Source organism: Toxotes jaculatrix, chromosome 5 (assembly GCF_017976425.1).
Source record: "Toxotes jaculatrix isolate fToxJac2 chromosome 5, fToxJac2.pri, whole genome shotgun sequence".
Lineage (NCBI taxonomy): Eukaryota > Metazoa > Chordata > Actinopteri > Toxotidae > Toxotes > Toxotes jaculatrix.
The window spans coordinates 7581658-7594606 of record NC_054398.1 but is presented as its reverse complement, the minus strand read 5'-3'; the positions used below and the strand labels follow the sequence as shown (position 1 = coordinate 7594606).

At 41.7% G+C, this 12949-nt stretch overlaps 1 protein-coding gene across 1 annotated transcript in view; it reads left to right on the top strand.

Moving 5' to 3' along the window:
• tmtc2b (transmembrane O-mannosyltransferase targeting cadherins 2b) overlaps positions 1–12949 on the top strand; it is a 90889-nt gene that overhangs the window by 69711 nt on the left and 8229 nt on the right. Inside the window, exons 8-10 of the mRNA XM_041039337.1 lie at positions 1526–1647; positions 6826–6907; positions 9636–9750. Coding sequence (XP_040895271.1) covers positions 1526–1647; positions 6826–6907; positions 9636–9750 — 319 coding nt within the window. The remainder of the gene's footprint in view (positions 1–1525; positions 1648–6825; positions 6908–9635; positions 9751–12949) is intronic.

The window sequence follows — 12949 nt, the reverse complement described above, 5'->3', positions numbered from 1 at the left end:
AATCTGCACCCTGCCGGTCTCGCTCCAACACTCTCTGGTGGGCCGAGGAATGTTCCACTCCGAGGAGCTGGTTTTCAGCTCCTTGGATTCGATGTCACTTCTAATTGCACGTTGATGTTTGTGCTAATCTCGTACAGAGGTCTGCTGCCAGCAAGGCGAGACAAGTATTTTAAGCCCCATCAACAAATAAAGAGGTCACGTCAAAACAGACCTGTGTGCATTTCTAAAGAGTTCACTCTAATCCTACATTGATGATTTATTGAACTGAAACCTATTTTAGTTGCTATTCTTTAAAAAAGTGCTTGCTTTCAGTTCTTGCACTCGTCAAATAGTGAAAATGAATTCTACATTGCAACAGTATTGAGACTTGTGATATTTGTGATACCCTCTAATCCATTCTAACACTGTATTTGATGTTAGCTGTTGACAGGGACATGTTTTGATTATGTGGCCACAGTATCATGGATTTCCAACACTTAAATCCAAAACATAAGGCTGTACTGATGGATATCATCTTGAAAATGTATTATATTACATCTGGGGGGGAAAAGTTTCAAGCCTGGAGCTGGATTTTCTCACAATAAAAGGAAGTTACATCTTAAGTTTGAAGTCTTTTACATGCCCACGCTATGTGTCAAGAGGTATCATTATACAGCGTTATCACTCTTTGGAGGAAGTGTGTTTTCAGATTAAAAAGGAACCCAAGCTGTAATTAGGTGCGTGTCACCTGTTGCTTATCACAGTCCTTATCTAGCAAGTGATTAGCCCTAATCCCCTTGGAATTAAAGCTTCAATCCTCTCTAGTCTAAACAGCTTGTCCAGTCATTTGGTTGTTCATAAGACTCGGTATAGATTGAAATATAAACACGTAACCAAGTTCTGGTGAAATGTTTAACACCTGTGATACATTCAGTTTCTTCCCCTAAATATGTTATAATGTTGGTTTTAACTGTGTTATGTCCAATTACCAGCCGATGTTGTCAAATTCTTGTAATAATACAAGTGTTATTGGACGGCTATGAAAGAGGGGTCATTGTTGTTTCAGGTGTTAGCAGGCAGAGGGTCAAGTTTTGCGGCGGGGGAGGTATCAGATGATGTCTGACAGACCAGGGAGCGTGAGGGAGTGTGTTATAGACTCACTTCTATAGTACTTTAGAATATCCACCACATCCATCTAATTTCTATTTCAAGAACTCAGTGGAATTATCCTCAAATTGAAGAAATTAAACATGTTTATTTTTGAATGGCATACAAAGTTTTGCTGTTGTGAACGACACTGAAAGTAGCCCATAAATCATTTCTGCAGTATGAAAAGCTTACTTCAGTGCCAAATGTGACCCTGTATGTAAAAATATGACGAACTAACGAATAACATGTGGTTTGTTCTGAGTTTTTGAACCCCGCTGGAATGAGGTCTGGCCTCACGGCTGCTCTGTCATGCAAATCCTCAGCAGAACAATGGGAAGATGTGTCTTAACCTCTGACAGCTTGACCCCTGACTCGACCCTCGCTTTGCTTCTCACAGGAGAGGCCTACATGAGACTGAACAAGCTGACTGAAGCTGAGCACTGGTACACAGAGTCCCTGCGAGTCAAGCCCGACCACATCCCTGCACACCTCACCTATGGCAAACTCCTGGCTATGACGGTAAGAAAACACACACTTGCTTAATTCAGTACACTTGGGGGTTTAGCTGCTACAGCCTTTCTTGGTCTGATATCACCAGTAGTCAGTGAACTGACATTGCAGAGTCAGTTCATTGACTTGTGGTCACTGTTCAACAAAAGTTTCATAGACTAACCAGTAGCAGCTCCACATGTGCAGCTCTGGGCTAAGTGCCTTACTCAACAATAGATGTCTAGGTGGCCTGAGTGTTAGTGAATCACTCTCCCAGTTATTTCTGTGTTGAACTGATGTATTTCTGGTCTGAAGCCTGCCTTTCTGACTCCTACATGTTTGACCTCCCCGAACCACTTCTCATTCTCTACCTATCTTCTCTTTGTTCACTTTAACTTTGTTTTTCATTACACTCTCTTTCATCTCCCCGGGCTTTTCATCAGTCCTCTCCAGCTTTTTACGGACGGTCGTAATATTCTGCTGAAGTCTCTATAGTTAATCAATAGTGTGTGGTTGAGAGCGAGAGAGAGAGGGAAATGATTGGAAGAGAGTGAGCATGAGAGAAGAGGGTGGTCTCGTTGTGTTTCTCGAGATGCTCCTGTCTGTCTGGGAGTAGCACTTCCTGATAAAAAATCGTGTAACTTGTTCCTAGATCTTAAAGAAGAGCTCAAAAAGTTGCACTCGCAATTTCAATGTTGCCCTGAAAATTGAAATCTGTAAACACAGCAGAGGAAGAAATCTAATTCTGCTCTGGGTTTTAGGTCTGTAGAGATAATATCCTTTCAGCGTCACATGGCTGGCCTGTGTTTCAGTAATCAAAGAAAAGGTCATGTATGTTGATGGGTCACAGGGGCGGAAACAGTTTCCAGAGTCCCCGCATTTACGAGGAGATGGTCATGTGGTCGGGTCATCCTGTACAGATCACAGCTAGATAGGCGTAGTTAGAATAGAGCAGAGCAGAAAAAAGGACTGTCAGGACGGAAATAAACAAATTAGAGGAAGAGTAGCACAGAAGGTCAGAAGAAGGGTGGAGGCCTCCTCTTCTGCTGACACCCATCTCTCCCACAGTCTGGGCCATAATGAAAGGACGTAAATGTGTTCAAAAGCCTGGAGCAGTGGTATCTGGATATCCACAGAAAGGCAAGACTCTTCCTGGCTCTGTCCCTTTTCATTTCCCTCATGGTAACAGAGTCTTTTTCAAGTCCTTTTCATTTATATTCTTTCCAAAATGATGAATTTGTATGTATCACAACTGATTTATGTGGATGAATTTTACTGGCCCATCATTTACTGGTTGCTGGAAGTTGCTGGAAAAACCTTATTTTTCCAACATGTTTTTACAATGTTATGCTTGTTCCCATTTTTTCCAAGAATTACAAAAGTCTGACACCACTTTCATATATGTAAATATGAAGCTGCCACCAGCAGCAGGTTAGCTTAGCTTTGCACACGGACTGCAAACAGCTAGTTTGGCATTGCCCATAACAATATCCACTCTTTGTACCAAGCTAAACTAGCCTGTTGCTGGCAGCATTATACTAATATAAAACCATACTAATACTATAATATGAATGAAGTGGATCATTGTGTGTCTTAATTAAATTGCTCTCCCCCACCACACTAGATTGATTTTCCCATCTGTACTCAGGCTGATGGTCAACTTAAATTATAGGTCAGCTGACACTACAGATAAAAGTGGTTTGTTAAGCTCACGTGAATTCCTTTCTGAACAAAAGCCACTGGACTTCAAATATTATCTGAAACAACACAGGGGAACAACACAGTTCTCTAGAGGAGTTTGCTAAGACTTGGTGAAGTGGACACGGGGAAGAATTCAGCCGACTGTGAAGAGAAACTCATTGTATTTAAGAAAGTGTTATTGATTTTGGAGGGAAGTAGACTTCAAACCTATAGGGATAATTCTCTGTACATCTCTGACCATGATGGATGATAGAGGTGCTTCGAGCCCCCCGTGATCCTGTGAGTGCAAATAATGCCATCAGAGAAGGTGTTTGGACACACTTAGAGACCCTTTAGCTATGAAAAAACGTTTGAAAAGCACAGGTATTTCTTTTTTTTTAAACTGAACTGTTTTGAAAAAAAGTTTTTACCCATAATTCCAGTTCAGGGTACCATTTAATATGTGCTGCTCTGTAGTTAATGTGGCCCATGTGGCTGATGACAACAGCAGGATGTCGACTTGCCCACCACCACCCCTGCCTCTATCATCCCCTCATCCCCTACCTCTGCACTTCCTGTGGCACAACTGTGAGTGATAAAGACGCTTCAGATACTGTCAGGTGTTTTCGAGGTTCAGATCCCTGCGGGAGAGGTGGAGAGGCTGTGAGATAAGCCTTGGCAGCGGGGTCAGAGAAGGGTGAGAGGTGGAGCTGAGCTGGTAGCTGAGGCGCAGAGAGCTGTGATTTGTGGATGAGGGGAGGACAAAATAGGTGAGGGAGGGAGAGTTAATCACACATATCAGTATCAGCCCCCCCCCACCTCCGCTGCACCAACCCCTCCACACCTCCACTGACACAGCGGGGGAGGGCAGGATGTGTTCCTGGCTCTCCATACACACCACGGCTCAGAGGTGGACACGACCGTTGTGATGCTTGCGCTGTTGGATTTAGTCATCTACTTGTCATTTCCTCAGCTAATAGGACACAGACTTCATTCATAATCACCTCTGTGCCGACAGAGCCTGCAGTTTATCTAATGTTATCAGGAGATCTGAGGTGTGAGGCGCACACCAATAGGCTCAGCAGGTATGTGGCAAAAGGGAGGATTTTGTATCCACACAGCGAGCTGAGTAGAATGAGAAGTGGACATAGGTAAAAGCAAAAGGAAAGGTAGTTTAAACATTTTGTGGTAGTGAACATTTTGTTTTCAAGGCTTGAGAGAATGACTTAGAATAACTGTTGCTGATCCTCTGTTTGGGGCTAATCAGCAAATGTTAGTATGCTGAAACGCTAAACTAAGATGGTGAACATGGGAAACATTTACCTGCTAAACATCAGCATGGTAGTGTCATTGTCACTGTGAGTATGCTGCCGTTTAGCATTTAGCTCGAAGTTTGGATGTTCACAGAGCTGTTAGCGTGGTTGTAAACTCTTGGTCTTGTTTGCATACACTAGAGTTCTGCACAGACCTAAAACAGAGGCCTCAATACAGTTTTTATCCACATCTTTAAGACCCAGCCCAACTGAACCAGGGGTTCTGCCAAATTTAAAACCAAACCTGTGTCCTGAACTGATATTTTTGCTTCATTTCTTGCTTCTTTTCATTACTATTAGCTGGCCGGGCATGTGCAACACATCAGCTATACTCTGGCTTTTTTCCATCTACCCACAGCATAATACGTAACTTGTTGCAACACGCAGCACATATGGATGCAGAAGACTGGCACAGTTAGAGAGAGAAAGAAAGAAATTTCAGATCCCGACCCAAGCCCAAAACTTTATAAAGCAAAGGCTGGGTAGCAGCACAAACCCTCCCTGAAAAAAAAAGTGAATAAAGAAGTACTGCCATGATTTTGACTTCACAGAAAAAAAGGGATAACAAGAAAATTGAACATGAGTTGCTGGTTGAGTTTCATGATTGCCATAGTTGCCAGTTTAAGGTGGTGCAACAGTTAAGTAATATAAAAAGTAGTGTAACAAATTGCTTCTTTAGGGACTAATAAGAAGATTTCTTTTAAGACGAGTAATGAGAAAGGAGCAACTGCTTACTTTTTGGAGATTCTAACTCCTTCCCATACATACTCACTCTGAGCATGGCCTCCATTAATATATTTAGACTTGTCATAATCCAAATCCTCTATCCACTCACAACTGTAACTCATCTCAGAGTGTGAAAGCTTAATTCTGAGGTTTAACAAACCGACGCAGGCCTCTGTTATTATAAAACCAGCTGGCCCTCACACATACACATTCCTCCGTCTGTGAATTAGAGTATATAAACACACAGAGATGATGCTTTTCAGACTGGAACTGGGGTCGCTACTTGGATGCCATCAGCTATATTAAACATATACTTAGCACATGCTTTATTTTCCACAGAATCAAGGGAAACCTCACTCGATATATTTACATTAGAAAATTATGTATTTATTGAATCTACAGCTCACTGAAAATGTATACGCTTGACTAAGTATACAGTCATTAATACTAGATTACACTGATTGGATTTGAGCCTGTTCCTCTATTTGAATAAACTGAAGTAATTTGCTGGATTTCACACAGAGTTCATATACATTATTTATACCGACCTGTCCAATCACTCTTAATGCTCCCTCTTCTTTTCTGATACTGTAGCATTTTTATCTCAAGCTTTTATAGACATGGTACAACTCCAGATTAATAATATGCATAATTCATGTAAAGGCTTTATCTTTTGGAGTAAAACACACACTAATGAGTTGCATTGTTAATGCTAAAACATCAGCTTGTGTAGATGAGTGCACAGCGCTAATTGTTGATCAGATGGCATCTGGTTCCCAACTGGGAGCAGGAACGTGTCAAAGTCCCAGCTGGCACTTCTACTGGCCAGCTGCTGTGTTCTGTTTGAGCTGTGATTGGCTACGTGTCAGTGTCTCGAGGACCTGAGGGAACTCTTTAGGTCCACAGGGCTTCTCCGTGATGCTTCTCCTCATCATGCTATACTAGCCGATCACTCTAAAAGCCCAAAACAACACTGTACACACTGATAAAAAAAAACCTCAGTGTGTGTGTGTGTGTGCTGTGCAGCGTGTGCTTATGTGAAGCTATAGACACTTGAGCCTGTCTGTCTCTTTCCTCTCTTCGCCTTTCCACCTCTACCGCTCCATTTCCATCCACCTCTCTCTGCCTTGCTTCATAGCGGTCAGGCCACACACACTGGCAATCTGTGGTTATGCTCTGGAAGTGTTATTTGCACAGATAAAAGTGTGTAATGAATGAGCCTTTGCCCTTTCTGCTCCGCCGTGCCAAGCATGACAGTGTGTACTCTGACAGGACGACACATGAGCTTGAAAGAATAACACTCGTGGTCCGTGTGTTTCATGTCTATTTATTAAGATTTATTGTTAAAGTAGGTCTGCGGTTTGGAGAGGAACATTAGGTATACACAAAGGTATTTTTCCCATTGAGCTGAGTGTGGTGTTTTTATAATGAGTTGTTCTGAGGAGCAGTTGAAACAATAATGACACTGTATTTAATCCGTCTCTCTCAGGGGCACAAAACAGAAGCGGAGAGGTACTTCCTGAAGGCCATCCAACTTGATCCCACTAAAGGCAACTGTTACATGCACTATGGTAAGTGTAGAGTTGTGTTGGGGTTTTTTTAAACTTTCAATTGGACATATCCTGACTTTATTCTTACATCAGCAAGAATTTAATTTGGCAACTTAACACACACACGCTACACTTGTGTGCACAAAGGCAGGAACTTACACACCTTGTCAAGTGGTTGGACAACAGCGTTGGCTGACCCTTTTTGCCACCTCTTCCTCCCATCAGCCACGGTGTCGGGTCAGTACATGGTTAGTGGGGGATCAGGAGAAGAGAGGATGATTTCCTCAGATTGTTCTCTTTCATTTGATGGAAACATGGAACGTGACAATTTCAGCGTCTCTCTTGTCTTACATTATTTCTATGTGACTCACACATGGATTGAAGTTGCAGTGGTAACTCTTCGATTTAATTATTGTCTTAATAAGACTGAGTTTGAATGAGCTGACAAGTTAATTACTTCCTTCTTTTAAAAGCGTCTAAAGCCTCATCTATCTGAAACAGCGCTTTATGATGAACTGATGTGTCAACTCGCTATCACTCCACCAGCTTACACGTGGCATTTAAAACGATCAATACATCAGGTTAATGGTGGGTTTTTTGCATTTGGTTGAAGTACTGTATGTCAAACTGTCACCTATAAAGGTTAAAAAATCGGTTAATAATAAGATGAACTGTATTGATCCACACAGTGTGTTGTTATATAAGCAAAGAATAGGATATGGATAAACATGAAATAACAATATATAGGAAATGAAAGATACAATATCCATATAATGTAAACATTTTTTGACTCAGACTCAAACACGTATCCATCCATTTTTCAGTGCCTCATTCAGATCAGAGCTGTAGTAGAGTTTACAGATTCATATGTTTACAGTTAAGCACAACTGCAAAGCTAAATAGGTTATGCAGTTGGATATTGATCATTTAAGATGAACATAAATGTGCATTTTTGTTTGGTGCTTGAATTTAGCTTCATTCATTAAAAAAGTCTTAAGTTTAATCTACAGACATCTTAAATATTTTATCTTGCCTGTCATCGGCTTTAATGTCAGTTATAAAATGCTTTTGGATGCAATGTATGAATTAATCATTTTCAAGTAGTTAATCAGTCCATCCATTTTCTACCACTAATTCGGTTCCATGTCACAACTATTCATCATATAACTGTGAATTATTCTTATATAGTGCTGGGAAGTTCTGAAAAAAAGTGTAAGATAATAATAAACAATTCTAGGCCATATCCTCCCTATTGGTTTTCTGTCATGCTTTCATACTTTGGCCAATATGACCGTGAAACAGGTATTAAATTACATTATATGTGGTATTAGAAAGGTTGTAAAAATCTTAGATTTAATTTAATTTGTTAAATTTAATTTTGTGAACCCTGCAGAAACCCTGGGCTAAGGTCTGCATTCAGAGCTAGACCTTCCAATATTCCCCTCAAAGTCAGACTGCCGCATGATGAACAGGATGTTCAATATCACAGTCCTCACACACACAGATCACCTTTGAGAAATTTTTGTTTAAACATAGCAGGGCAGACCTGGGCTTGGACATTTATTGGTGCAGGGACTGTCTTTCCTTTATTACTCATAGATTTGGTTTGATATCATGAACTCTTCATAACTTCAGAGGTGTTTGAAAGCTGGAGCTGCTTTACACTCAGAGGCTCATTATGTCTTGTTCGTCCATCCCATCCTCGTGAATGTGATATCTCAGAAACTTTCATTACATTTGGCACAAACGTAGACTCAGACTCAAGGAGGAACTGAATATAATTTGGTTGTCAAAGGTCGCTGTGACCTCTCAATATAAGTTTTTGGCCATAAAATAAGACTTCATATGCAAATTATAACAACATTTCACACAAAGGTCTGAAAGGACACAATGGTAACATTTAATATCCAAAAGGTCAAAGGTCAGCTTCACTGCTAATGATTCACACTAATATTCTGCATAAACACTTTTCTGTCCATTATTCAACACCATAACTCAGATTGGGAGGTTGTGACCATATTTCACATTTGGTCAGAAACTCAACTGGTGACACTCATCTCAGGTGCCCACTTTGAAACTGTGGGTACTGTATAGAAGGTCTGTGCTGCTGGTTTGAAAAGTCTTCATATATTATATGAGTCTGGACAGACTTGGATATAGTCTGGAACATGACTGGCTGGCGGAGCCATACAACTGCGAGGTGGTAATTCTAGTTTTAAGTCTGTCTCTCACCTCAGGCCTGTACTAACAGCTTCAGTTTCATCCACAGTTATTAAAGAAAATATGCTTAGGTTCACTTGGTGGTTTAGCATCCTGGTACAGTAGTGGGGCTAACCAAAGTCAACATGGTATTAATTCCTCTCTAAACCTGGCCCTTTGCAAGGGGTCCACCCTCAGTTCATGGCCTTGTCAGGCCCCCATAATCCCATCCCATTAGGTGGGTGCACACAGGTTCATGGCAGAAGCAGCCACACCTGTAATGTGACACAAACCTCCTGCAAGAAGCATTTTTACCTTAAAGAAACAGATCAATCGAGGACGGCTAATCGGAACAAATGGGTCTGAGCGATGGCCAAAGAGTGATGGTATGCTGCTCATATCTAGTGTTTCAGCATATTATTTCAGGGGCAGACAAGGCTGTCCCCCCACCTGGGCCAAAGGCAACAGTTCTAGGCTGTGTATCCCTCAGTGCCTCTTTGGGGATCCCTCAGCATTTTAACTGTGGTGCCGTTCTCTCTTGCCTTGCCAGGTCAGTTTTTGTTGGAAGAGTCGCGGCTGCTGGAAGCGGCGGAGATGGCAGAGAAAGCCGCGCGCCTCGACAGCGGGGAATTTGATGTGGTCTTCAGCGCAGCCCATATGCTCAGGTGAGTGTTTGATTGGAATTCACCGTTTTTTAATCTTTGATCATTTCCATAGCCCGAGCACATACACAAAGACGCTGTGTGTATTTTATTCTGTGTAGATGAGATGGGTGGGCCACAGTTTTCCAAGGCTGAGTAGAAAGGAGGTTGTGTATGAGAGAGGGAGGTCTACTGTCTGCACGGTTTATCCAGGGGCTTACACTTCTCCTCAGCCAGTGTGATTTACTTGGCTATACTTTGTAATCCTCTTCCCTCGCTGCAGTGCCAGCCCGAGAGCTGCTGGTTTGCCTTAGCGTGCTGTGCAGCGCTATGTATCTTCATATGCTCTCTCTCTCTCTCTCCTCTTTCTCTCTCTATGTCTCTCCATACCTCTCTCCCTCACACTCTCACTCTTCCTCTGCCATCGCTGGCTCCTACTTTAAAGTCTGCCTCCAAATGAGTGCAGGGTTCAGCTGATGAGCCTGAGCAGCATAGCTTTAGCAGCCCACAAGCTGTTGTATTTCTGAACACCAGCCATGAATGGAAATGTGTAAATAAAGCCATGTGCCAACTTATAGTACACCTCTCCGCTGACTGAATAAACCCACAAAATTATATTACCCAGTGTAGAGATTCCCTTGTTCAAACCCATCATCGATAGTTCGGGGCTTCTGCATTAAAATTACAGCAGCCTGCTGGAGGGAAATCATTTTCTTCAAGACCATTAATGCGCATCTTGAATCGCCTGTTTGATAAAGCTACCCGTGCTCTGCTCTAGAGTACAGCATTGCTACACAGCTCTATGTCAGAATCTTACCCAGCTGCTTTATGCATAGCTCTTCCCCCACCCCAGTCTGATTACACAGGATCTTCACCACCAGCAGCTTTCAGTATTGAGAGCCTCTTCCAGGGTCCAGACCCCTGGCAGCTTAAGAGAGCTTCAAGCAGTGTTCGGGGCTGAACTTTTCTCCTCTAGCTTGGCATGGGGTCCCACTCCTCCACAGCTCATGTTCCTTATGTTGTTTGTCTTGGACGCAAGACGTGGAAAGGCCCTCGGTTGGTGGGGACACAAGTGAATCTACACAGGGGAAGGGAAGCGATTAAAAAGGAGGCGCAGAAGCCCTCAGATGTGCAAATGTCTTTTATTGCTCTCTCGAGCCCTTGGTTTTGATCATTTTGCTTCCAAACTAATAATTTCCTTCTGCCTCCTTTGAATAATTTTAATGTTTTTTAAACTGATTTATAGTGTGAATGTAGAACAGGAAGGGCTGGTTAAGGGTAAGGCCAGCGGGGATGTGCTCGTGCTTTCCATTTCACGTGTTCATGTGAAAAATTGCACTGTGACATCATAAAGTAACATACAATCTAAAAGACACACACAAGCAGTATATGGACTCTTAGTTTACCCCATAGTCTCCCATCCAAACCATAATAAATAACATTACCCACCATAACTGAAACGTTGCATTTCCTAGCATCTTATGATGTTAGGTATGCCAATTTGTTCATATTTGACTGCCCCCATTTCCAAAAAGTACACAAATTGGTTTGACTTGATAACCATATGATGATAATAAAAAAAAGAAAAATTGGTAGTGAGTTACATTAGGTAGCTGCACATATAGTATGACCCTTAGGGAAGACGTCTGTGTTCAGTGTTGCATTCAAACAAAGAGGATTTTACTCTAAAAAAAAAAGTAAGTCTGTGCTCAAGACAGATGGGACGGCTGCGGTTTAAGCACAAATATCTGGCTGTTGTTGAAAGTGCTTTGCTCATTCACTCATTAGTATCCAGCAATGTCACGCTTATAAGCAGTACTGTCACTGTTGTCATTGTGATTTATGTATGTCTGGGGTTAATAAAGCATCTCTAAACAACAAGATGTCAGGGAATGAAAGACCAATGGCTGAGTGGCTGATGTGAAATATGGTCAAGAATTTTTCCCTTCTGGGATTTTTTTTTTTTTTCATTCATTCCTTTTCCATTTTCCCATCATACTCCTTCTCTTCTCCCTTTTCTTCTTACTCTTGTAGTCTCACACTGACTCTTCCTCGGGTTTAAACCCAGGCAGTGGTTTTACATACTTGGCCTTCATTGTCTTCTGCACTCTCACAACCCACAATCAGACAACACTAGGAGGTTCTGCTGCTCTTTTGGTCATGGTGTGGCAGCTCTCCAGTTCTCCTCTGATAATGTGTTTATAAATGTGATAATGATATTATAGAATTAGATTGGTGCATTTTTTTTCTCAGAGGATTGTGCTTTCTAAATATTATGCTGGCAAACAAACATATGGTTGTGGTTGGACATGAAACCCACATTTATAATCTCAGGACAAATTCAGCAACTCGAGTCGTTGTCTGGATCTCTGCTGGAATGTAAAGTGCTTCTTTTTTACAGAGCTGGAAAAATTTAGTTGTACTTAAAAAAATAAACAGCGGTGGCATGTTCTTCTGTATATCTGAAGTATGTTAGTGGGTAACATGTAGGAGGAGATCAAAATTATGTTTTTTAGCCATGTTGACTCCAGGGATGGTCACTTTACTGTGTTACAGCTAACTAAAAAAAAAAGAAACATAAATTCTCTACTCACTGATCAGTGAGGAATCAAACATTTAAAACACGTAAGACAGTATCATTCAAACCACACATAAATACTATGAGTATACTTAAGCTGCTGACCTGGTAATCCTAAAATAAAAGCTTTGCCTTTTTTCTGAAACCATATGGATGGTGATCCCTTAACAGACTGCGACAGCCGAAATGAAACCGGTTCCAACGGCCTCGTTTCCTTTGATCATTACGACTTGAGGGGGCCAGCCGTCGCTGACTCTGTCCTTGACTTTGTCAAAGTTTGCTTGCAATGAGACAATTGTTACCATCAGTGACAAGCATGCAGCTGTGGACCATAAAGGTGATTTCTGAGATACCAGAGTTTTAATAACAGGAAAGGCATAGGGCCCACAGATTTGTGTATAACAGTAGTGGGTTATGAAGGAAGATAAGAAGAGTAATATAGGACATTCCTGTCTTGACTCCAGGTTTTGTGTCCTCAGGAACAACGTATTTCTGGTTCCAGGGACTCATGCCGACAAGCCATCTGCCCAGAAATCCTTTCCGTCGCAGTGTGTCATATACAGCATGTTTTGGTGCATCTGTGCCATCCCCTCTGCTGTCCTGTTTGTTATTGTAGTATGATTAAATGATTTTGTGCTTCCTTAC